Here is a 26,733-nt window from a genome sequence, read left to right as displayed (position 1 = left end):
TCTAGATCGCATAAAGAAATCTAATAAAAAAGGAACTTAGCAGAGAACAGTGATTGGTCCTTGACAAGTGTATCATCTTTATAGAAGGAACCAGTATAGACACCTGATATGTTATAAAATTTTAATCAGCTTAAACGTTTATTCTGACTTACATTTTTCTTAGTAGCAGAACTTTCCCGTAGCATTTTCTTGGAAGAGACAAGTCAGTCTGCAAGGTTCAAAGTGCTTTCTTTATCCTTTTTTTTTTTTTTTTCAGTTTTTCTTTTTCAGTTTTATTTTAAAGCCTAAATATTCATGTCTAAATATTAGACAGCAATGTTTTTCTGACATTTCTTGTCATGGTGTCGTGATGACAGTTGAAGAATTGGAAGTCATGAGACCTGTAGGTCGGGAACAGCGGTCAGATCCAATAAAACCAAGCAAAGTTTGCAGCTTTTTTGTTTTCTTGGAGAAAAGATTCTGAATCCTTTTGAGATTAAATTTTGAAAGTACAAAAGGTGAACTTAGGTCTCAGTGGAAATTTAAACACTTAAGACATTCTTTTAAGATTTTAACGTATTGCTCACTTGACTGGAACAAAATAAGTGTAGTATCCTTTAGGGCTTGGATATTCTTTTCATCCTTTTTGGAATGCTGGCATTTCAGAAGTACTGCTCTTTAGACTTTTTTTTTTTTTTTTTTTTTTAACTCTAGCCACCAGGATCCTAATAACATCAAGATAGGATGTAAGATTGTTTGAGGGGTCATTTCTAAAGCATATGAAAGGGACTGGCAGAATGTAAAGAAGAGTTTAGACATTTGTCCCTTTTTAACCAGAATTTATCTTCAGAGTAGGTAATACTAATAATCACTGTATCTCAGCTAGCTTATTCTCGTGTTTCACTGGGGTCTGTGGCTTTCTGGGTAGCAAAGTCACACTGAAATACCACAAGAGCTAAGAAGATGAGGGTATCAGTAGTCAAGGCTGAAGTTCACTAGGAAACGTCTAGAACTCAAGGACAATCATTTTCATACATATTGTAATGGATACCACATTCATGCTTCTGGATTATTTTTCAGATTTTTAACAATGACTGCTCTCACATGCATCATTGCCATCATATCAGTCCCTGGGGGCTGGACTGGTAAAACAGCTTGCCAGGTTTAAAGAATTTATCTACAAGAAATACACACACACACACACATACACACACACACATAAGTAATATATATATTTATTTATCATATATGCAAATATATATATTCAAATATGCGATTTCTTCTTCTTATGCCAATTATATCACAGCCAAGGAATGTTTTTCCCTGTATGAAAACTGACCCAGAGATAAATATCCTCACTTCCAAAAACTGTGCAAAGTGAAAGGGAAACAACTAAAACCACATCCTTTAAGGCACTGATTAGCTGGCCTTGACTGTCCTTTTCATGTCAGAGGTTCACTGAGGCGGCAGCCGGCTCAGGGCCTTTTGGGGGCAGAGATCAGCCTGAAACACAGGTGTCAGGACTCTCAGATAAGGCCCTTTCTTTCACATCTATTTGAATGAAATTGAGTACAGTAGTCTCCCCTTATCCACAGGGGATACTGGAAACCACAGATAGTACCCAACACTGTGTATACTATTTTTTCCTGTATGTACTGACATAAAGTTCTCGTTGTAAGTCAGGCACAGTAAGAGATCAACAGCTATAATAATAAAATAGGGCAGTTCTAACAATATATAGTATAATAAAAGTTATGTGAATGTGGTCTTTTCACTCTCAAAATATCTTACCGTCCTATACTCGCCCTCCTTTGTCTTGTGGTGATGTTGGAAAGGATACGTGCCTACGTGATGAGATGAAGTGAGGTGAATGAGGTAGGCATGTGACGCAACCTTAGGCTGCTGTTGACCTTGTGACCGTATGTCAGAGGAGGGTCGTCCGCTTCCGGGCCGCAGATGCCCACGGGCCACTGAAAGTAACATAAACCGTGGTGGAGGGGGCTACCGTGTAGCCATCTTTAAAAAGCCAACACTGTTCGTTATAATACTTACAAGCTGAAATCGGTGGCAGAAAGGAAAAGCGAGCTCGGGGAGAGAGCCACATGGGCAAGCAGAGTTCACTGCACACCCACACACATACTCAAGAGTCCCAGCTGGCCTTGAGCGTCTCACCCCGCATGAGTAAAGCCATAAGGAATTTCCATTCACCCATTACACAAATATTTATTGAGTAACTAGTATGTGCCAAGCTTCATATTTCTTGCTGCTAAATAGCCTCTGAGTTCTCAGGTCATTTATTTTAAGGAGGAAAAATACAGTGTGCTATTCTTAAACCCAAATACATCAGCAAAGGCACGGACTTTGATTCTTGTAATGAATTTGAGAGTTGTGTGGGGGGAGTGGAAGTGATAAAGGGAGATATTTTTCCTTAAGACAAGGCTGGTAATAGTGAAGTCCATGTACTAATCACTGTGCGACACTGAATGGATTTGTTACAGTAGTAAGATCTGCTTCCAGTAAGTGAATACGTAAAATCTACTTAAAGTAGACTGTTAGCATAGATGGGCTGTTGGGTTGTTGATAAAATCTATCAAGGCCTTCCGTAGGGAGCTTCCTTTGTTAACACAGGACTCCAAATTGAGGTTTAGGGTTTGCTCATTTGGCCTCGGTAACAAATTAGCTTCTTGCTCTAGGTGTGAGGGTGCGCCATCAGCGAATCAAGTCGCTGTTAGAGAATGCATTTGGCAGGTGCCCTCCTGTTGCGGGAAATGAGAGTGGGGGATGGCGGAGGGGAGGGCGCGTCAGGCTTGGACACGGGACACAAAGTGTAAAGCAGAGTTAAGGACCCGTATGTGGAGTGGGCCTCCAGGGAACAGCAAATGCTCTAGGCCCTGGGTCCAGGATGTGCTGACAGTGTTGGGGAGAGCCTGTGACCAAGTCTAAAGATCACACTGGAATTCACCAGGATTATTACTCCGCTCTGTACAGCAAGAGAACCTCACAAGTGTCCTGTATTGTTCTGATCATTTTTACAAGAGTCTTGGACTTCTCTTCTGCCAAAACAGGGCGGTTCTGACCATATTTCTGAGAAAACACTACCAGGGTGGAGTCAGTCGAACCTCGTTTAGCTTTAGCTTTTCATTGCTATTGGGACAAAGACTGGCTAGCTGAGGTGAAGCATGGTGCTCCACCATCTGGGTCTCAGACATAATACTATATTTTTCTTTTGTTTTCCGGTGGACTTAAAAAAAAAAAATGAGGTCATTCCCTTCTAATTCTGGTTTTTCTAATTTTATGTCATTGAGTTCACATACTTGTTCACTTTCTGGCTTTTCCACCAGTTTACTTCAGTGTCCCCTGCAGTTCCTGAATTCTTGAAAACTCCTCCTGTGGATCAGCCCCCCACCAGGTCCACCGCACCTGTCGTCCCCACGAATACTGTGTCCTCAGCAAAGCCTGGGCCGGCGCTAGTAAAGGTGGGTCCCTGCACACACGCTGGTTCGAGGTCTTTACCGGCGGCTTGTCTGCGGGAACACAAAGGCACATGTCTGCGTTGGGCAGCCTGGCTTTCAGTCCGAAGCCTTGAAAACAAAACCACAGGCAGACTTGCTCGGTCACGCCTCGGTCTTGGAAACCACCACCTTCCACAAATGCCCTATTGTTCTGTAGTCACAGAAGAACCGCAAAACATTCGGTCTCCGTGAAACTCCCAGAGCCCTGCAGAAAGGCTTTAGGATACATTTTATCAGCAGTTCCCAGTTCTGCCGCCATCCAGGCTGCCAGAATGAAGGAAACCCTGGGAGTGGGGTAAGATCGAGCCTCTTAGCGCAGTGCTGGGGAGTCGGGAGCCTCACAAACAGATGTCTTTAATGGGAACGTAATTTCAGACTGTATACACAAGGTCAGTGTCAGCGCTAGTCCAGATGTATTACATGACAGGTTAAAGGCTTTAGAAAAGCGGCTGCGTTTTTTGATTTAGCAGATTTGGCCTGTCGAAGCCAGGTTTGTCCTCTAGATAAGCTGCAGATTGGTGGCACCGTTCCCTACATTTGACTGGGCGCAAATAATCCAGCTAGAACAAGCCCCACGGAAGATCAAAATTCTTAATATATAGTGGTATACTTTTAAAGTTTTTTTTTTAAGTGTATTTAGAACTGCCGGATGGGGGCGGAGGGGCGGTGATAGAGAATAGTGTCATCGTTTCAGATGTGGCTTTGCCAAACATAGCAGAACACTGATGTCAAAACGTTTAGAACGCAAAAAGGACTCTGGAGAGCTAGCCAACCCTCCCAGCACCTTCCAGAAGGGAGGCCGGAAGAAGTAACGAGGCTCGGAAGGATCCAGGCTCCCCAAGGGCAGCCAAGCCTTCTTTCTGCCTCCCCAGATTCCTTGCTTCCATCCACTCTGGCACAGTCGTGGTCCTCGGCCCTCCTGCAGAGAAGGCTCCCTGCTCCAGCCTTTCTGTGTCTGTGCAGCCCAGCGTCTGTGGCCCCAGGGCACAAGTCAGTGTATCTCACCATCTTCCATCACTTAGTACTGGAGCCAGAAATTCCCAAGTGTGGCACGTGGCAGCTGAGCTATTAACATCAGCTCTCCTCCCTTGCCCACATTCCCAAGCGTGTGCCACAGATGGCACAGAGAGCGTTTGGATGCCGACCCATCTGTCCCTGTGGGTGCTGAGTTCTCAGCCTCTCCTGTTCTCTGGGTCTCTCCTCTTCACTGGTGTGTCTGTAGGGAGGGCTTTGACTCTGGGGCCGGAGGCGTTGTTGAAGAAGGTGAAGTTCAGAGGCTTGGTCAGGGGTCCCGGGACTGTGCTAGGAGAGGAAGAGACAGGTACACATGAGAAACAGATCACAGTTCGGCGGGGGGGCGTTCTGAGAGGAAAGCTGTTGTTCCCCACCCTCACTTCGTGGGAGAACATGCCAGTGACTAGGTAACAGCAGATTTAGTCTGAGGCCTACTGGTTACTGTGTGCCTGTCCCCTCCCTTTTCCCGCAGGTGCCTTCCTGATTAGCCAGGTCAGCGGTTTCATCATTACATAATAGAGTGCCACCTCGGGTTCCCAGACCGCATCCGTTGTTGTCATCACTTCGAAAAGACCAGGAATAAAATCGGTTATTGATAGCACAATAAGCAGATGACGGAGAACTGACTAATACTATGAGATTACAGTATTTGGGTGTATTTTCCTTAGAAATATGTAACTTGAGGGGCACCTGGGTGGCTCAGTCAGTTAAGTGTCAAACTCTCGATTTGGGCTCAGATCATGACCTCAGGGTCATGAGATCCAGCCCCTCTTGGGGCTCCACGCTGGGCATGGAGCGGCTTAAGATTCTCTCTCTCGGCCTCTGCCCCTGCCGTCTCCTCTTCAAAAATTAAAAAAAAAAAATAAAAAAAAAAAGAAATACATAACTTCATAGTCTGCTCTATTCCATTAGAAGCATTTTTTCTGTTTGCACATATCCGCTCAAGAGTGACTCTAGAATACTTTAATGACCACAAAATAGTCCACAGTTACAGTGACGCATCGCTCGTCTCCTCCCGTTTGTAGCTCGAGCCCGCAGCCTGTTCTAACTGGGAGTCCTTTGCGTGAGCCCTTCCGGCGTGTCCACATGGGACACCCGCAGTGACTGTTGGCTGAGCCTGAGTGGGTAAGGCTGAGCTGCATGGCCTTCCCTTACTCTAAGGGAACAATAAGTCCTTAGGAGCCAGATTTCTTGGTCGGAGGAGGCGTCCCCACGTTTTCCTCGCCCTGGAGGCACGCTCGGTCCCTCGCCGCCCCGCTGGCGGCCCCGCTGTCCGGGGCCCTCCGCCGCTCGCTCCCGGGCTCCTCAGGCACACGGTGACGGCTTCTCCTAAAACGCTCTTCTCTTTGTCCCGAAACCAGCAGAGCCATCCCAAGAACCCCAGCGACAAGCACCGCAGCAAGAAGTGCAAGGACCCCAAGCCGCGGGTGAAGAAGCTAAAGTACCACCAGTACATCCCGCCCGACCAGAAGGGCGAGAGGAGCGAGCCGCACATGGACTCCAACTACGCGCGCCTGCTCCAGCAGCAGCAGCTCTTCCTGCAGCTGCAGATCCTGAGCCAGCAGCAGCAGCACTACAACTACCAGGCCATCCTGCCCGCGCCGCTCAAGTACGCGCGCGCGGCCGCGGGGGGCGGGGCGGGGGCGGGGCGCGGCTCGCGTCCTCCGCCCGCCCGGGGCCCTCCGCTGCCCGGGCTTCCCCGTCGTGCCCGGCTCCCCGGGAGAGCGGCCGGCCGGCCGGCCCAGTCTCTGTCCCTGAAAGCCCTTCCCCACCTTGCGAGTTAGAGGGGATTCCCACCGCGACCCACCCGGGAAGCTTTTGCCTGTTACTCACCCAAGTAGTAGTAGATGCCGTGAGCAAAGCACCCAAGTGTACGACCTGTTGTAAACAGTTTAAAAAAAAAAACAAAGACGAGTGTAGGAGCTGGAGTGGTTGAGAAAGCTTTATGAGAAAGGTGGGATACTTATATGGGAAAGAGCCTGAAACCAGGGAAGGGCCCTTTCAAGCCAAGGGGGATGATCTTGGTGCAAGAACAGAGGAAGGAGTGGGTGAGGTCTGGTTACTGGCTGATGAAAAAAAGAGCCCGAATAAAGAATGTGATTCGCTTTTTTAAGAAAAGTAGAAGACAGAACTGAGTTGAGCCTCTGTCTGGAGGAGCTCGCAGCTAGGCAGCCTTGAATCTGGATGTGGTAGGTGACTCAGAAGGCTGTCAGGGTGGAATCAAAGTGCGAGAAAGAGCGGTTTGATGCTGGTCCTGGAGGGGAGTCTGGAAATAGGAAAAACAGAAATTTCACAACAGAGTAGATGAGAGAAGATGAAAGGGCGTTGATAACGGGAAGGAAGGAACAGATGAGAGATGTTTCAAAGACAACTAAAGGTCTTGGTGACCAACAGCTGTGGAGAAGGAACACATTTCCAGAGTCTGAGCCCAGTTGGGAGGGACGGAAGGAAGTGAGTTCCACCAGCTTCCGAGACTGAATCCATAGCAGGACATCGAATGCAAACTTTAGCTATGCACGGATAGGAATTTCTAGATAGCCATCCTCAGTATGCATTTGCTGGGAAACATAGATAAAAATGCAAAGGCCTTATCTTTCGTTTCCCTCAGTTTTCAGGAGAAAGGGATAGTTACATTCAGCTCACAGAAAGAAACTTTAAAAAAAATGCAGAATTTCATTAGAAGAAAAAATGTTTTCAGTGATCAAGCCTCTCAGTTTATGATCTGTAAAAACTTGACTCCTGTCTTCTACACGTATGCCAAGCATTCCTGCACAGGGAGCCCGATCTTCTAGGAGTAGGAAAGGAGTAAGACCCACTCAAAAGCTCCTCTGTTAGGAACCATCTCCTCATATGCTAACGATTATCAGTTCACTTTTTTCTTTGAAGATCCTGATATCTCGAGGAAGATTAGACCTATTAGTCATTCAGACCTTACTGTACAGTACTTAAATCTAAAAGATGAAGAAAGAAGGAATTTGTGTAGCATGTTATTACTTTAAGAGCAAGCAGGCCTGAGTGAGATGTTGACGTTGGAAGGAAACCAGGGAAGACCAAAGAGAATTGGAAGAGTATCAGAGGCAAACGGCCGCTGCTTTACAGCTTTGTCCAGGCCCAGGGAGGCTCCCTCCCCTGCCCCCGCCCTCCTCTGGCAGCAGGCAGTAGGGATGCGAACGCGAACCCTGGCTCCCATCTCTGTGCTCCTTAAGATGCACCGAGCTGTGTGCTCAGCACGTGACCTCACCCTCCTCCTCCTAGTAACTCCAGGAAGAGCAGGAATGTCTGATCCCTACTCCCAGGCAAGGAAACCTGTTAAACTGCAAATCCCATGAAAGGGTTGTTTTGCGTAGGGTATCTATGAAATAGTCTTTTCTGTAACGAAAGAAATTGTGTGGGGCCGGTCTCTGGATGGAAAGAGTACATCTGAGGGTGTCGAGGACCTGGTCTCTCTCAGTTCCTCGCCTTTCCATGAAGGCCATGGTTCCCCTCTCCTCCGTAAACATTCCCATCCCTGCAGCCGCCAAGCCACCGACCTAAGGAAAGCATCCCCCAAAAAGAACGAGGAGGAAAGACCCCTTATCGTTCTGCATTTGTTCACCACACATCACTTCTGTGTAATTTCCACGTCCTGGATGTGGAAACGTTTTTATTACAGTGTTTGTTTTCCCCGGAATTCCAGCACAGAGAGCAATGTGGAAGTCTTAGAGCACCCATACAGTGGGATTTTATCTGATGACGCATACTGCCCGTACCTTGGGAAGATCAGGAGCCCTGGGCGACAGGGCCGTAGTTCCAGCATAGCCACACACTGGCGGAGGGTTCTAGAAGGTCCCTTTGTGTGTCTGGACTTTGGGTTTCTTCATCTACACTGTCATCACATTCCGCAAGGTCCCCGGCCCCCTCACACATCACCTTTTCTTTCTCTGTCGATTTGGGGGGGTGGGACGATCAACTTACTATTTCAAAGGTCAGAGTAAACATTGAATTGTTAATCGTAGTAACAAGTAGGGTATTAGACAATCTCAACAAAAAAGACAGCACAAAATAGAATCATCAGGTTTTTTTGATGACACATCAAAAGGCACATTTACATGGTGCCTTCTCAAGGAGATAATATTCACAAGAGAGCAAAACCTGGTTGGGAGGAATTTTGCACTTTTTAGTTAGGAAAGCCCAGATATATAGTTCATAGGTAATTATGCAGTACCCCTGTGGTATTAAAATTTCACTGGGAGGTTGATTAGGAAAAATGAAATCTAAAAAAGCTCCTTGCAGGGAAAGTAATGAAAATAGGGTTGAGAAATTCTGATTTACAATAAAAGATTTTAAAACTGAATTTTTAGAAAGGAAAAAAATGATACATAAAACATTTGTCGTTCCATGCAAACTTCAAAAAACTTAAATACTTAAAATATTTAACTGCCATAAAATTTAGGCAGATTTTATGTCAAGAGTTAGCTGTTGACAGGGCCAGAAATGGCTTCAAACACAATCTTCCTAAAACTCTCTTGACAAAGCTGCTCTAACTGGGGACCTCATCCTCGTTCAGAATAAGGAATTCAGAGTCTCCTTGCTTCAGCACCAAGGTTCATATAACAGTAAAACCTGGGGCTGTAATGAAATTGGCTCTTCAGTATCAGGCATCACGTGGACCTTTCTCGAATGGATAGCAACCACGCCGAAGAGAAAGGCCGTTGTTGCCAAGAGTAGCATACGGGGAAGAAGTTAGACGGGAACCTGGTTTCGATATGGAAAGGAGTTTAGGAAAAGGAGTACAAAAGTACAACAGATGCACCAACATTTCTTTATTAACCTTTTTAAATGAAGTATAGGTTGTGGAGAGGTCCATACATCCTAACTGAAAATCAATGCCAGGTAGATCCCTAAATCAAGAAGCAACATCCCCAGTTCCCCCAGGAGGGCGTCCTTGCATCCCCTCTCAGTGACTACCTGACTTGTGTCCCATAGACTAGTTTGCCTGTTCTTGAACATTGCATAAATGCCATCTTACAGTGCGCATTGTTTAGCTGCTTTTGCTCAATACTATGTGAGCTGCCTCTTCCCCGGCACAGAAAGCAGCAGCTCGTTTTTACTCTGTCTAGCGTTTTATAATCGAGCCACCCACCGTCCTCTTGGTGGACAGCTGGGTCGTGTCCGGTTGGGGCTGGTGTGAATAACGCCATGATAAACATGGTTCACACATGTCTATCTTGTCAGGTGTCCTCCTAGGCATGCCCCTGGGTCAAAAGAGAGGCGCAGGTTTTTCTTCAGCAGGTAGTATAAGACAGTTCTCCAGAGTGGTCCTCCCAGTTCACACCTCCACCTGCCACGGCGGAGAGCTTGGGACGTTCCGGGGCCTCGGTACCCACAGTTTGAGTCATTGTACAGCACTTGTGCTGGGCGTGCAGTGCTGTTCTGTTGTGCTTTTCTTGATTGTCCTCCTGTCTATTGAGGCTAAGCCCTGTCCACACATTTATTGGCCGCTGGGTATCCTTTCTTGTGGTACGCTTGTTCAAGATTTTCCCATTTTCCCATTGGGTTTTGTCTTTTTCTTACTGCTTTTGAGACTTCTTTGTATACTCTAGATATGAGGCTTTGTCAGAAGTACATATTACAAATATCTCTTCCCATGGCTTGACTTTTAACCCTTAAATGTGTCCTTCTTAGTGCATTTTGTATCCTGTTTGAGAAATCTTTGCCTACCCAAAGGACATGAAGATGTTATTCTAAGTTTTCTAAAAGCTTTATTGGTTTCATAATTCACCTTTAGGTTTTTGAGATGATGTGAAGTAGGGGTCCGTCAAGGGCCCTATTTTTTCTGTATGAACAGCCAGTGTGGAGCAGCACTATTCATTGTTAAGGGCCACCCTTTTCCTACTGCCCTACAGTGCCGTCTTCGTGATAACTCAAGAGGCTGTATATGTGAGGGTCTGTTTCTGGATTCTCTCTTCTCTTCCATTTGTTCTGCCCCCAAAACCGCACCATCGTAATAACTGGCTTTGTAATGAATTTTGATATCTGGTGGTATGACGCTTCCGACTTGGCTTTTCTTCAAGGATGCCGTGGCCTTTCTTGGTCCTTTGTATTTCCATATAAAGCTGAGAATCACTTTCTAAGTTTCTACCAAGCAAGCAAACAAGCAAACAACATTGACAGGGATTTTCATTGCAATCTAATTTGATGTCTGTCTTCAAAGTATTGAGTCTTCCAACCCATGACCGTGGCCTTTTTCTCTTCACAAGCTAACACATTGTTAGTAGAAGCAATGTCAAATTCAGAAATTATTTTATTATAAACTCTCTCATTTTCTCGTTCTTTTGAAGGCCACTTAATGACAAAAATAACAACAGTGGGAATTCCACTCTGAACAGTACCACACCTAACCCTCCAAGACAGAATACATCTGCTCCTGTGAGAAAGCCGGGACCTCTGCCTTCTAGCTTGGATGACTTAAAGGTGAGAAGTCCAAGGAGAGTTTATGCACCCATAGGTATCAGAGAAAGGTAAATGATTTGCCAGATTTCTCTAGTATGTATAGGTAAGTTTTCCTAGACCTTCAACTTCACCAACATAAAATAACCTCTATAGAGGCACTTTCTGTTTATGTCCACTAAGTTTCTTTTAAAATGACCAATAATGGGGTGCCTGGGTGGCTCAGTGAGTTAAAATGACCAGTAATGATTCTCATTCATTGAGCATAAACCATGTGCAGATACCAGACCAGTTCTGACAGCAGAGGCAGGTTTTTTCTTCCCTGCTCGTTTCCAAGTTTGGGAGAAGCAGAAAAAATGTAACAGTCCAGAATCTGATCTCCAAGGCCAGCCTGCATGGGTTTCCACCCCAGCTCGGCCTTCGGTTGTCCGTGATAGCTCGGACCACGGCGAGTCAGCCTCTCTCTGCCCCCGTCTCCTCTGAGAACGAGGAATTGTAATAATAATACCCACACCTCCTGCGAAGATGAGTTGGAAGAGTAAAGCACGTCCAGCAGTGTCTGGCACATGGTCATTACTCAGTGAATGTGATGGTTATCATCATGATTTCCGGTTTTCAATCCTTGGACATAAATCCTTGCTGGATCACTGGCCTTTGCAGTACTTGGGGTCTGTAGCTGTGTGTGTCTGTGGGTTAGGAAGAGAAACCTTCCCGCTTGCTGGTGTGCGGTCACAGGGAGCTGACAGACATCGGCCCCTTTCTCATCAGAGTGTCCCATAGATTTGTCAGAAGTTGCAGGGCCAGAAGAAGAGGTGTGACTTGTTTGTACTTGCAGGTGTCGGAACTGAAGACAGAACTGAAGTTAAGGGGTCTTCCAGTATCAGGCACCAAACCGGACCTCATTGAACGCCTGAAACCCTACCAGGAAATGAACAATAGCAGTGTCACCGCGGGCGGCGTCCTGACAGTGCCCGCGTCTGCCATCGTCACCAGTAACCCAGAAGTCACCGTGGCACTGCCCGTCACAACACTACACAACCCCGTGACCAGCTCGGGCTCCTCCTTCAAGGCAGAATTGCCCCCTGCCGGCACCAGCACTGCCACCCACGTTGAGACCGTCAGCTCCCCTCTGCCCATCTCACCGTCCCCCTCCGAACAGTCCAGTCTCGGGACCGAGGACACAAACATGGCAGACACCTTCACCGAGATCATGACCATGATGTCGCCGGCGCAGTTCCTGTGCTCATCCCCTCTGCGAGTGACGGGCCCCGAGGACAGCCCGAGCCCCGCCAGCAGCACGCTGTCGAGTCTGGAACTGGACGCGGCTGAGAAGGACCGCAGGCTGCAGGAGAAGGAGAAGCAGATCGAGGAGCTCAAGAGGAAACTGGAACAAGAGCAGAAGCTCGTGGAAGTTCTGAAAATGCAGCTCGAGGTGGAAAAGCGAGGGCAGCGGCAGCAGCTGCCGCTGGAACCGCAGCCCGGCACCGCAGCCAGTCCGGCGGCCACGTTAGATCCGAAACTCGGCGGCACCGGCTCCTCCGTCAAGGACGAGGCCTCGCTCAGCGACTGCTCTGGCTCCAGGCAGCCGGGCCCGGGAGCCGGCCAGCCCGTCGGCCAGCCCCTCTCGGCGGCGGGCCAGGCCCTGGTGGCCAAGAAGGCAGTGGTGATCAAGCAGGAGGTCGCCGTGGCCCAGGCGGAGCCGCCGAGCGTCGTCCCACAGTTTTACGTGAGTTCACAGGGACAGCCGCCACCTGCCAGTGTCGCTGCGCCTCAGGCTTTACTGACCACACAGACCGCCCAGCTGCTGCTGCCGCTGTCCATCCAGGGCTCCCGTGTCACCTCAGTGCAGCTCCCCGTAGGCAGCCTCAGACTCCAGGTGTGAAGTGTGTCTTCTAACTCCCTTGCCTTACAGCCTGCCGAGAGCGGAAGCTTGCCTCACGCTTTCTCCCAGATGCCTTCACGCCAGGCTTCGGGGTGCCAGGAAATGCGGGGGTGGGGGAGGGGGTGGCCTCAGAGAATCGAATTCCAAAACGTTAATAGCTAGCATTGTTTCTGTACGGTAAAAACCAACGAGAGGTGCTCTTCCACTTTCCATACCTTTTATCTTCAGTGAACACAGTCTCCCGCACACAGGCATTTCTAAATACTCGTCACGGTGTCATGAGAATAGTTAGTGTCACTGGGCGCTCTGTGTGCGGGACACAGCATCAAGCACTTTATCATTCTATTTATTTATTTATTTATTTATTTATTTAACTAACTAACTAACTAATCTCTGCACCCAACGTGGGACTCGAACTCATGATCCCAAGGTCAGGAGTCACACGCTCCTCCGACTGAGCCAGCCAGGCCCTCCATTCCTCCAGGAGATCTGAGTGGTAACACCCATTTTGAGACAGGGAAACTGAGGTTTGGCAAGTTGCTCCAGGACGGAGCTGGGTAGTTCTGACTACAGCTGTCACTTTTACGCCCACTCCTATATTCTGCCTCCTAAATGTAGTTCTTGGAAGACACCAGTGAGGCGAAGATGCCAAAGGCTTGTTGGGCATCTAAGGGGAATGTGACCACAAACCTAGGAGAGAGGATGTGGTTGAGAGACGTGCTAAGGCACTGATAGGCAGGAAACCTCCTTTTATGCCTGTGTAACCCGTGTTCTGACCTCAAGCTGTTTTTATGTGATGCGTTTTGGTAGGTTTCAACAAAATGTGTGGGCCACAAGTAAACAGAATGGGGGCAGTGCTCCTCAATTTTGATGCCCCAGAGTCTCTTAATGGCAGAAGAGACTGGTCCTGTACCCCTAGGGTTAGGAAGCATGACCCGAGGCCCTTGGCATGTGCAGAAACTCTAATTCCCCTGTTTAACCTTTCCAGTGTCTGTGAAATTGAAGGTCTACTCTGTAATAGAGCTCTTCTGAGCTTTTTTTTCCCAACCAAATCTTCGAGTGGAGTTGACGTTCTCAGAACAAGAACTGTGTTTTATTCTGGGCCTGTGTGTGCCCCGGCATATGGCTGACGGCCCCCCAGAGGGAGCACAGCGTGCAGCTCAAAAGCAGGAGTTCAGGCCGGTGGGCCCCAGAGATTTCCCTGCTGCTGCTCCGGTTACTACAACAGCTGACCTAGTACGTGGAGAGCTCTTGTAGGCTTCTGTTTCCATTTTCTCTTCTCTCAAAATTTTTGAATGAAAATCTTAGCCACTTAAGAAACAATCAGAGCATGAAGATAACTGGCTTGGTGTTTCACTCTCTGGTTTACAATTCAGGCTCAAATCTGTATGTTAATGAAATGGACTTTGTATCTGTAAATATTTTATTTCACTTCAGATAGATCTCCACATGACCCGTTATTCCACATCTAAGCTCTTTTTTTAAAATTTTTATATATATACACATATACATATATATGTATATGTGTATATATATTGTTTTTTTAGTAGTCTCTGTGCCCAACACGGGGCTCAAACTCACAACCCTGACATCAGGAGTCTCACGCTCTTCCAGCTGAGCCAGTCAGGTGCCCGCACGTCTAAACTCTTGATTCTGAGATTGATTTTGACAATTAAATTGATTTTTCATCTGCTTCCTAGACTCCAGCACAAGCAGGAATCCAGACTCAGCCTCAGACAGCAGCGGCCACGCTGTCCTCGGGCTTAGCCCAGACTGTACCTCAGAAGCAAGACACTTTCACGCCGCATGTGCTCAATCAGCCTCAGCAAGTTAGAAAGGTGGGTGAAGGCGAACGGGCGACAGGCTGTCGCTGCAAGCGCCCGCAAAGCAGTCTCCTCGTGAGAAGCATCTGTCTGTTCTGTGTGATGTGCCCCCTCCTTGGGCGGGCCTGAGGGGCCATGGCCTCTGGCCGTGAATCATCCAGTTGTTTGGGGAAGAGAATTCTTCATTACTGAAAGAGAGCTCGTCTTAACAGTTACAAGCCCCTTTTCCAAGGAAAAGTTTCAAAAGTGTGTTATTAATCCTCATATGTAGGATTTTCTGGGTTTAAAATAAATTTCTTTTCAAATTAATAATTTTTTGGAGGGGGAAGAAGTGCTGTTCCCTGGGAAGAGATGTTTGAAGATGAAAAAGATACTTTCTGAAAGGTTTACCTTGAGTAAGATCTCTGTATAGGTAAGGGTTGCCATCTTGCAGATGAAGAGCCAGAAGCCCAGGTCTGCTCTTTCTGGTTCCCCACTTCCTCCGTGGTTAGCCTTGTGCAAAATTCACTTACTTTCTCTGAGTGTTATTTTCCTCGTCTTTAAAATGACGGTGTCGGGCTGGGGCTCGGTAACTTCTGCACATGTTCCTACCAAGAAGTTCTGATGTGAAGGCCCCAGAAGCTACCAAAATTCCCTCCTATCCAGTAGGTGGAGCTACGTGCACATCTCCTTGCCAGGAAACTCTCAAAGGCCTCAAAAATAGGTCTTACCTTTTATTTTATTTATTTTTTAAAAGATTTTATTTATTTATTTGACAGAGAGAGATCACAAGTAAGCAAAGAGGCAGGCAGAGGGAGAGGGGAAGCAGGCTCCCTGCTGAGCAGAGAGCCCGATGCGGGGCTCGATCCCAGGACCCTGAGATCATGACCTGAGCCCGACGGCAGAGGCTTAACCCACTGAGCCACCCAGGCGCCCCTATTTTATTTTTTTAATTTATTTTTTAGAGGGGGCAGAGGAAGAGGGAAAGAGAGAATCCTAAGCTGGCTCCATGGCCAGCATGGAGCCCAGCATGGGGTTTGATCTCATCACCCTGAGATCGTGACCCAAGCTGAAATCTAGAGTCGTACGTTGAACCAACTGAGCCACCCAGGTGCCCCAGGTCTTAGTATTTTAAAAGTTGAGAATTCTTGGTCTCGGAATCTTAGTCTTCAGCATAAAAGAACTTGGATAATTAGGTGTACCTATAGACATGGCCCAGGGGGGTGTGAACTGTCTGGGCTAAGACCACTGGAGCAATAGACAGAAACAGTAGTCATTTGTGCTCTCTTCCAGAATCTCCTCTGGGAAACACAGTGAGCAAGGAGTTAGAGCTGCGCATTACTTACTGGGTTCAGAATAACATTTTAATTTAGTGATAAGCTTAGTGAGTGTTCAGATGTCCAGACAGTTTGATTTAGAGAGGAAAGGGAAAAACAGAGTATAAACAAGATGAATAAGGGCTTATTCACTAAGTGTCCAAATACTAGAATTAGGGGTTATTAATTCCAATTTAAAGGAGGAAATTCTTGTACCAAATATAAGGAAATCCAGCTTTTCCAAAGAGGAGTACACTTACTTATGGAACTCCCCAACCAGAGCACTTGTCCCGTTTGGAGGGATATTTAGACACACACATAAATACACTTTCCTGCTTGAGAAAGAACATGGATATTTACAAAAGAAATATAGGGCTAAGTTTTTCTCTTTCAGAATACGGTACAAAGTATATTAGATCTGTTTACGAGTAAATCAGTTCTGTGAAATACAGCGGCAAAAGCCCACTATGGCCATACATCTGTAAAAGGCCATAAAAGCTTTAGCTCATAATGGGCCAGACACACACTCGGCCGTTCCACAGGAGGGAATCCTCACCGCACCCCGACAGAAGTTAGCTTCTCAGACTTTAAATGGGGCCTTGCAGGGATCTGGAGAAGTGTTTGAGAAACTGGAAAAAAGAGTATGGCCACAGCCCTGGTGGCCGTTATGGTCGGCTAGAAAGGGGGCCAGGTGGCGGGAGCAGGTTCTCATGCTGGCCAGAGGGGAGCTTTTTACCTTGAAGGACCGAGGAGCCAGGGAGTGCGGGGGCTCCATCAGGTGTGGGCGTCCCGGCCGTGACTGTGGCGGAGGGCAGGAAGGGGGGCTCAGCACGGAGGCTGTGCCAGTTTTCCAGCGATCGATAGCAAGGGCCCAGATCAGGACAACAGAGAACAGAGGCCTGATTCAGGAGGCATTCCGAAGCTCCGTGAGCGCTGAGGGCAGAAAGCGCAGGAGACTGACGGCTCCATTCAGCAAAGTTTTAAAAATAAATGATGGTAAAACCAAGAATTATTTTTCCTCAGCGGCTGGAGGTGGTGGGAGGAAAGGGCAAAGTTTAGTTTGGAATATATTAAATTTGAGATGTCCGAAATTTATGCTTATAAGGGTTATAAATGTGGCTGTGGCACTTGGGAGCAAGGTTGGAAAAGAGAGGTTGTGGGGATTATTAGCTGAATCGTGAACATTACAGCCATGGGAGTAGATGAGATCATCCTGGTGAAGAAGAGAAATTAACCTCTAAGAGAAAAATTACACTGAGCAAATGCTGATTTCCCAGGAGGTGTGGTCCACACCACCCTCAGAGACAGGCCACTGAGTAAAGGGACGATTGATGCTAGAAAATCAGGGTTGGCTAACGGTGGCCTTGGGACCACGTCCAGCCCCTGCCTGTCTCCGTGGATAACATTTTGCTCGAACCCAGTGCCACCCATCTATTTCTGTATTGTCGAGGCTGCCTCTGGGCTGCCGCAGGTGAGAGGAGACCCTGGAGCCTGCAGGCCCTAACTGGATACCTGATGACTCTTTCCAGCAAACATTTGCTGACCCTTGTCCGAAAACGTGGTTTTCTTTGGTCGGAAGAGGAAAAGAACACACTGAATGGAAAATATTGGTTCTTTACAGGTTTTCACAACCTCAGCATCGAGCGCCGTCCTCCCCTACCCGAGAGCACCCGCCCCAGCGGTCCAGCAGCCCTGTGTTAGCAAGACTCCCCCCGGCGTTCTGCAGCCCAGAAGTGCCCCACTGCCCTCCCTGCAAAATGGACCTACCACCTCCGGCAAGGTAAAGCCGTGAGCACAGAGCAGCAGCTGCAGGACGTGCTTGCTGGCATCCAGAAGCATTCGAAGCCCCAGCGCTCTCACCCTGGACTGTCCGCATGCGTGGGACAGGACAGACTACTGTGGTGGCAGTTGTAGGGGCAGCTTAGCTCTTAGCACAGTAGAGGTGGCCCTTCCCACACAGGATGGCACCCTGGCAGCCACACGGGTCCTAGGTCCTGGGGCTCCCCCATGCTGAGGGCAAGGCCCTGCCCGGCCAGGAGCTGACGTGTCCCTCCCTCTGTTTGCCTCAGCCCGGCTCACCCCCGCCACCCCAGCCGTGTGTCGTCCAGCACTCCCTGTTTGGGAGCCCGGTCCCCAAGACGAAAGACCCTCCGCGCTACGAGGAGGCCATCAAGCAGACACGCAGCGCCCAGTCCTCCCTCCCAGAGGTGAGTGAGCCCAGTGGCCACATCCACGGGCTTGCATTTGGGGAGTCACCCACACACGGGTCCTTTGTTGAAGACGTACTTGCCGCAACAGAAACACAAATTTCAGGCCAGCTACATCTCCTGGTCTTAAAAGTAGCAGCTTCCTTCCTCAGGTTAGGGCAGCTTCCTTCCTCAGGTTAGGGAAGTTTTCAGCTAATATTTCTTCAAGTAAGTTTTCTGGCCTTTTCTCTCTCTCTTCTCCTCCAGGGACACTTAAAATACAAATGTCAGTACACTTGTTGTCCCAGAGGTCTCCTAACCTCATATTCCCTTGTTTGCACTTTAAATGCTATTTTAATTGAAGTAGGGGCAACATACAATATTATACTGGTTTCAGGCGTACGACACCGTGATCGACGTTTATAGACGTTATAGAACGCTCAGCAGTGTTAAGTGTGGTTCCCATCGGTCACCACAGAGTAACTCCAAGGTCACTGACTGTCCCTATGCTGTACTTGCCGTCGCTGTGACGTATTGTGTAACCGGACATTTGTACCCCTTCATACCCTTCTCTTCTTTCACCCGCCCCCCTCCGGCAACACCAGCGTTTGTGTTTTTGAGTCGGTGTCTGTTCGGTTCGTTTGTTGTGTTTTTTAGATTCCACAAGTAAGCGAACTCCTCTGGTATTTGTGCTTTTCTGACTGACTTCTCTTAGCGAAGTTCCCTCTCAGTCCATCCCTACTGTCACAGATGGGAAACAGACTCTTTGTTACCGCAGAGGAATACTCCTGTGTGAGGGAGTGTGTGCAGCACGCCGCCTTCATCCCTTTGTCTGTCAGCGGACACTGGGGCTGTCCCCGTAGCTTGGCTCGTGGAAGTGACGCTGCGGTCAACATAGGGGTGCATTTATCTTTCTGAATTAATGTTTTTGCGTTCTTCAAATAAATTCCCAGAAGTGGAATTGCCGGATCCTACGGTCGCTCTAGTTGTAGCTTTCTGAGGAGCCCCCATACTGTTTTCCACGTGGCCGCACCAGTTTGCATTCCCACCAGCAGTGCAAAAGGAGAATTCCCTTTTCTCCACAGTCTTGCCAACACTTGTTACCTCTGGTCTTTGATACAGGCCATGCTGACCGGTGCAAAGTGGTCTCTAGGGGTTTTGATTCATAGTTCCCGGATGATGAGCGATGCTGAGTGTCTTTGCTAGGTCTGCCGGCCACCTGGATATCTTCTTTGGAAAAGTGTGTATTCTGCTGTTTGGGAATGGAATTCTCTACCTCTATTAAGTCTGTCTGGTCAGATGTGTCATTCAGAGCCACTGTTTCCTTACTGATTTTCTGCCTGAACGATCTATTAGTTGATGTAAGTGGGGTGTTGAAGTCCCCTACTGCTGCTGTATTACTGTCCGTGTCTCCTGTTTTCTGTCAGTCTTCGCTACAGAGAGAGCCTTATATGTATACGTCCACCTACAGATACGTACGCGGGGCGCCCACGTCAGGGGCAGAGATACTGCCGTTGACTGTCCTCATTTTGGACTGATCCCTTTGTCATTATGCAGTGCCCTTCGTCGTCTCTTGTTCCAGCCTTTGCCTTGAAGTCTGGTTTTTAAGTTGTTTTAACTTAAACTCAGTTACCATATATTATCAGTTTCAGAGGTAGAATTTAGTAATTCAGCAGTTGCATGTCCCACCCAGTGCTCATGACATCAGTGCCGTCCCTAATGGCCATCACCCGGTTAGCCTGTGTCTGTTTAACTATTGCTACATCAGCTTTTTTTTTTTTTTTTTTTTGCTTGCATTTGTATGGAGTATCTTTTTCTGTCCCTTCATGTCTGTATGTGTCTGTAGGTCTGAAGTCAGTCTCTCATAGGCAGCATATAGGTAAGTCTTACCTTTTTTTCATCCATTCATTAACCTTATGTCTTTGATTGGAACATTTAGTCTGTTTATATTTAAAGGTATATACTTATTGCCATTTTTTAAACTGTTTAAATTGTGGTTTTTTTGTGGGGTTTTTTTGGTATTTCTTTTCATAGTTCTTCTTTTGCTTTTTTTGTAATTAGATGACATTCTTTGATGCCATGCTTGGATTAAACTTTTCCCTTTCATAATTTTCTTACTTCAAGTTATGGCCTTTTCTACTTAAAGAAGTTCCGTTAAGATTCCTTGTGAGGCCACTTCAGTGGCGATATACTCCTCTTACTTCTGGCGGCCTGGGCAACTCTTTATATCTCCCCCAATTCTGAATGATATCCTTGTTGAGTATTCTTGGTTACAGATTTTTTTTCCTCTCACTACTCTGAATATATTATGCCTCTCCCTTCTGGCAAAGTTCCTGCTGAAAACTCAGCTTATAGCCTCAACTTTCCTTATACATAACTAGTTGCCTTTCTCTTGCTGCTTCTAATAAAGAGACTCTCTTTATCTTAAATTTTTTGACATTTTAATTTTTATGTGGACATCCTTGTATTCATCTTGTTTGGAGCTCCCTTTGCTTCCTGGACCGGGCAGCTTCCTTCCTCAGGTTAGGGAAGTTTTCAGCTAATATTTCTTCAAGTAAGTTTTCTGGCCTTTTCTCTCTCTCTTCTCCTCCAGGGACACTTAAAATACAAATGTCAGTACACTTGTTGTCCCAGAGGTCTCCTAACCTCATATTCTCTTTTTTATTTTTATTTTTTGGCTGTTTAGTTTGGATGATTTCCACTACCCTGTCTTCCAGATCATGCACCCGTTCTGCATCCTTTAATCTGCTGTTGATTCTCTCTCGTGTGTTTTCAGCTCATTTATTTTATTCTTCAGCCTTGATTGATTCTTTTTTCTATTTTCTGCTTCTTGAAGTTCTGAGTTCACCCACTCTTCTCTCAGATCCGTTGAGCATCTTTATGACCATTACTTTGAATTCTTTATCAGGCAGACTGCTTCTGTTTCATGTAGTCTGCCTCTGGATTTGTTTCTGTGTATGAGATAGGCCAGCTACATCTCCTGGTCTTAAAAGTAGTGGCCTGTGTAGAAGGCATCCTGTGAGGCCCAGGAATGCAGACCCCCCTGCTCACCAGAACCAGTCACTCCAGGGGTGTCCTCTGTGTGGACTGTGTGCACTCTGCTGTCGTGACTGGCCAAGACTTCTGTGGGTGTGCTGGTGGGCAGGGCAACAGCTCTAGCAAGATACAGAGAGACAGAGTGTCAGAGCTGGCTCCCAGCAGCAGTTAAATTCATATACAAATTTCCCCCAGATCCCTGCTCTCCCAGTACTTGCCCTAAAAAAGTAAGTCTCCTTCACACATAACCCAGACACTTTCCAAACTGCCACTTCTATGCCGGGTCTCAGACAAAGTGATAAAAAGTACTGGCCCTTTAAGAGCAGAATCTCAGGTCCCTAGAGCCTCCTTTTTTTTTTTTTTTTTTTTTAAAGATTTTATTTATTTATTTGACAGACAGAGATCACAAGTAGGCAGAGAGGAGGAAGCAGGCTCGCTGCTGAGCAGAGAACCCAATGCGGGGCTCGATCCCAGGACCCTGGGATCATGACCTGAGCTGAAGGCAGAGCCTTTAACCCACTGAGCCACCCAGGCGCCCCTCCCTAGAGCCTTCTGGCCCCTGCCCCACTGATTTTCAAAGCCAGAGGTTTTGGGGGCTCATCTACCCAATGCAAATCCCCAGGTTGGGGTGCCCACTGTGGGGCTTGATCCCCTCGATCCTCATGGAGGACTTCCACGCTCCCAGGTGATCTAGATCACCATGCCAGGGATTTGGTTCCTGACCACATCCCTGCCTCTCCTTCCCTTCTCTGGGTGGCCTTCTTTAGATCTTTAGCTGTGGGAGAGAGAAGTTTTGTTAGTCTCCAGGTCATTTCAGAGTGAGTCTCACTATATTTAGTTACACACTTGATGTGTCCATGGGAAGTAAGCTCAGGATCCTCCCGCCCTGCCATTTCCCATGCTCCTCCTGTAAGTGCTACTTTAAATCAAAATACCGTGCACTGTGGAAACTCCCAGGCAGTTTTGGCAGCTGTGGAACCTGCAATTCCTACTTAATCAAACTCGAGGTTTTTCCTTTAACTTCTCCTTGGGGGATGGGTCACATTAAGGATAGATGTGATGATGGCCCCAGCATGTATTTTATATGGGTTTCTCTCTTTTTATTCAAGTACAATTAACACACAGTGTTAGATTAGTTGCAGGTGTATAATACAGTGATTCCGTAATTCTATACACTTCTCAGTGCTCATCCCCTTTATTTCACCCATCCCCCCCCCCCACCGACCTCCCCTCTGGCAACCATCAGTGCTCTGTATTTAGGAGTCGGTTTTTTGATTGTCTCTTTGTCCTCTGTTTCTGAAATTCCAAATATGAGTGAGATAGCTTCGTACTTGTCTTTCTCTCCCTGACTGACTTCACTTAGCATTGTACCCTCTGGGTCCATCCATGTTTGTTGCAAGTGGCAAGAGCCCATTCTGTTTTTACAGCTGAGTAGTATTCCATTGTGTGTGAATATCACACCTCCTTCATGCATTCGTCTGTGGATGGACAAGGGTTGCTTCCATAGTTTGGGTATTGTAAATAATGCTGCACTTTCCACGGGGGTGAATCTCTCTTTACAAATTAGTGTTTTGTTTTCTTTGCATAAATACCCCGTGTTGAGATTACTGGATTGTAAGGTAATTCTATTTTTAATTTTTGAGGAACCCCCATACTGTTTTCCACAGGGGCATCACCAGTTTGCATTCCCACCCACAGTGCACAAGGGTTCCTTTTTCTCCACATCCTCATCAACATTGGTTATTTCCTATGTGTTTAATTTTAGCCATTCTGACAGGTGGGAGGTGAGAGCTCCTTGTGGTTCTGATTTGCATTTTCCTGATGATGAGTGATGTTGAGCATCTTTTCATGTGTCTCTTGGCCACCTGTGTGTCTTCTTTGGAGAAACTGGGTTTTTTTTGGTATTGAATTGTATAAGTTCCTTATATATTTCGCAAATATATATATATGAGATATATCGTTGGCAAATATCTTCTCCGATTCAGTAGGTTGCCTCTTTGTTTTGTTGATGGTTTCCTTTACTCAGCAGAAACTTTTTATCTTGGGTGTAGCGCCAAGTTTAATTTTGCTTTTGTTTCCCTTTCCAGAGGAGACATATATATATATATGTATATATATATATATTTTTTAAGATTTTATTTATTTGACAGACAGAGATCACAAGCAGGCAGAGAGGCAGGCAGAGAGAGAGGGGGAAGCGGGCTCCCCGCCGTGAGCAGAGAGCCCGATGCGGGGCTGGATCACAGGACCCTGGGATCATGACCTAAGCCGAAGGCAGAGGCTTTAACCCACTGAGCCACCCAGGCGCCCCCAGAGGAGACATATATTAAAAAATGTTTCTTTTTTTTTTTTTTTTTAAAGATGTTATTTGTTTATTGGACAAACAGAAATCACAAGTAGACAGAGAGTCAGGCAGAGAGAGGAGGAAGCAGGCTCCCTGCTGAGCAGAGAGCCCGACTGGGGGCTCGATCCCAGGACCCTGAGATCATGACCTGAGCCGAAGGCAGAGGCTTTAACCCACTGAGCCACCCAGGCTCCCCTAAAAAATGTTTCTATGAGTGATATGCAAGAAGTTATTGCCTGCATTTTCTTCTAGAACTTTCATGGTTTCAGGTCTCACATCTAGGTCCTTAATCATTTTGAATTTATTTCTGTGCACAGTGTAAAAAAGGCATCTAGTTTCATTCTTCTGAATGTAGCTGTCCAGTTTCCCCAACACTGTTTAAGTTAGACTGTGTTTACTCGATTGTATATTCTTGCTTCCTTTGTCATAGATTAATTGGCCATAGAATAGGTTTATATCTGGCCTGTATTCTGTTTTATTGATCTACATGTGATCACTGCTGCCTGTGTAATACTGTTGCGATTACTACAGTTTTGTATCTTGACAACTGGGATTGTAATGCCTCCAACTTCATTCTTCTTTTTCAAGATTGCTTTGGCTCCTCGGGGTCTTTTGTGGTTCCATATAAATTTTAGGATTATTTGCTCTAGTTCTGTGGACAGTGTTGGTATTTTGATAGAGGCTGAATTAAATCTGTGATCACTTTGGGTAGTGTGAACATTTTCACAATATTGGTTCTTCCCATCCATAAACATGGACTATCTTTCCACTTGTTTGTCATCTTCAGGTTCTTTCATACGTTTCATAGTTTTCAGACTACAAGTCTTTTACTTCCATGGTTAAGTTTATCCCTGGGTATTTAACTCTTTTTGGTGCAGTTGAAAATGGGCTTATTTCCTTAATGTTTCTTCCTGCTACTTCATTATTAATGTATAGAAATGCAACAGATTTCTATATATTAACCTTGTATCCTGTGACTTAGTTATCAGTTCTAGTAGTTTCTTGGTGGAGTCTTGAGTGTTTTTTACATATAGTATCATGTCATCTGCAAATAGAAGTTTTACTTCTTTCTTTTCAGTTTGGATACCTTTTAGTTCTTTTTGTGTCTGATTACTGTGGCTAGGACTTCCAGTGCTGTGTTGAGTAAGTGGTGAGAGTGGACTTCCTTGACTTGGTCCTGATCTCAGAGGAAAAGCGGTTTCTCACCATTGAATGTGGGGTTTTTCATATTTGGCCTTTATGATGTTGAGGTATGTTCCCTCTAAACCTTCGGTGAGAGTTTTTATCATAAACGGATGTCGTGCTTTAGCAAATGCTTTTTCTGCATCAACTGATGGGATCATATGGTTCTTACTTTTCTCTTACCAATGTGATGTGTCACATTGATTGATTTGCAAGTATCAAACCCCCCTTTCATCCCAGGAATAAAAACCACTTGTTCATGGTGAATGATCTTTTTAATGTACTGTTGAATTAGGTTTGCTAATATTTTATTGAGGATTTTGCATCTGTGTTCATCAGAGATACTGACCCACAGTTTTCTTTTTCTTGTAGTGTCTTTATTTGGTTTTGGTATCAGGGCAGTGCTGGACTTGTAAAATAAATTTAGAAGCTTTCCTTCCTCTTCTATTTTGGATTAGTTTGAAAATAATAGGTCTTAACTCTTCTTTAAATGTTTGGTAGAAGTCACCTGTGAAGCCATCTGGTCCTGGACTTTTGTTTGTTGGAAGTTTTTTTACCACTTGATTTTATTTCTTTGTAATCAGTCTGTTCAAACTTTCTGTCTCTTCCTAATTCACTTGGGGAAAGTGATATGTTTCTAGGAATTCATCCATTTCTTCTAGCTTGTCCAGTTTGTTAGCACATCATTTTTCATAGTATTCCCTTGTACTCTTGTATTTCTGTAGTATTATTACTTCTCCTTCATTTCTGACTTTGAGTCCTCCTTTTTTGATGAGGTTAGCTAAAGGGTTATCGTTGTTGTGATTTCAAGGAAACAGTTCCTGGTTTCCCTGATCTATCCCATTGTGGTTATTTCTGTCTTTTTTATTTTGGTTATTTTATTTTGTTTATTTCTGCTCTAATCTTTATTATTTCCTTCTTTCTACTGGCTTTGGGCTTTGTTCTTTTTCTAGCTCTTCTAGGTTTAAGACTAAGTTGCTTGAGATTCTTCCTGCCCCTTGAGGTAGGCCTCTATCGCTGTCATCTTTCCTCTTAGAATAGTTTTGCTCCATCCCAAAGATTCTGGACCATTATGTCTTCAGTCTCGTTTGTCTCTGGTTTGTTTCCTCTTTGATTTACGGGCTGACCCAGTCACTGTTTAGTGGTGCGTTATTTAGCCTCCACATACCGTGTTCTTTCCAGATTTATTTCTCGTGATTAATTTTTAGTTTCATGCCATTGTGGTTGGAAAAGATGCATGATAGGATTTCAGTCTTTTTTAAATTTATTGAGACTTGTTTTGTCTGTGATCTATTCTGAAGAACGCTCCATATGTACTTGAAAAGAATATGTATTGTGCTGTTTTTGAATGAAATGCTGTGAATGTGTGTTAGGTTCATCTAGTCCAATGTGTCATTCAAAGCCACCATTTCCTTGTTTTTGTCTGGATGATCAGTCCATTGATGTAAGTGGGGTGAGGTCCCCAACTATTACATACCACTGTCAGTTTCTTCCCTTACGTGTGTTAGTAGTTCCTTTGGGTTTAGGTGCTCCCAGGTTGGGTGCGTAACTGTTTACAATTGTTAGATCCTCTTACTCAGTTGTTGGCTTTATCATTATGTAGTGTCCTTTGTCTTAAGGTCCGTTTTGTCCAATACTGTAAGAATTGCTCTGCCAGCTTCCTTTTCACTCCCATTTGCAGGATAAATGTTTTCCATCCCTTCAGTTGCAATCTGCATGTGTCTTTAGGTCTGAAGGGAGGCTCCTGTCAGCCCCCTATAGATGGATGTTGCTTTTTTTGTCCATTCGGTCACCCTGTGTCTTTTGATTAGAACATTTAGACCATTTACATTCAAACGAATTATTAATGGGCATGTACTTATTACCACTTTGTTACTTGTTTTATGGTTGGATTTTATTTCTCTGCTCCTTTCCTGTCTTGCTCTCTTCCCTTGTGGTTTGATGTCTTTCTTGAGTGATCTGCTTGGATTCCTTTTTCTTTCTTTTTTGCATATCTATTACCGATTTTTGATTTGTGATTACCATTAGGCTGAGAACATCCTGTGCATATA

General features: G+C 45.9%; 1 protein-coding gene across 6 annotated transcripts in view; it reads left to right on the top strand.

Annotated features, from left to right (window-relative positions):
- MRTFB (myocardin related transcription factor B) overlaps positions 1–26,733 on the top strand; it is a 254,690-nt gene that overhangs the window by 216,411 nt on the left and 11,546 nt on the right. For 4 of the 6 annotated variants that reach the window (XM_032836271.1, XM_032836272.1, XM_032836270.1 and 1 more), the window contains 7 exons: positions 3,321–3,455; positions 5,867–6,114; positions 10,826–10,958; positions 11,770–12,810; positions 14,517–14,654; positions 17,556–17,714; positions 18,004–18,141. In XM_032836271.1, coding sequence (XP_032692162.1) covers positions 3,321–3,455; positions 5,867–6,114; positions 10,826–10,958; positions 11,770–12,810; positions 14,517–14,654; positions 17,556–17,714; positions 18,004–18,141 — 1,992 coding nt within the window. The remainder of the gene's footprint in view (positions 1–3,320; positions 3,456–5,866; positions 6,115–10,825; positions 10,959–11,769; positions 12,811–14,516; positions 14,655–17,555; positions 17,715–18,003; positions 18,142–26,733) is intronic. The other 2 variants (XM_032836275.1, XM_032836274.1) reach the window with 1 other exon arrangement.

Source organism: Lontra canadensis, unplaced genomic scaffold (genome assembly GCF_010015895.1).
Source record: "Lontra canadensis isolate GAN:19392208 unplaced genomic scaffold, GSC_riverotter_1.0 scaffold91, whole genome shotgun sequence".
Taxonomy (NCBI): domain Eukaryota; kingdom Metazoa; phylum Chordata; class Mammalia; order Carnivora; family Mustelidae; genus Lontra; species Lontra canadensis.
This window is presented reverse-complemented; position numbering and strand designations above follow the sequence as displayed.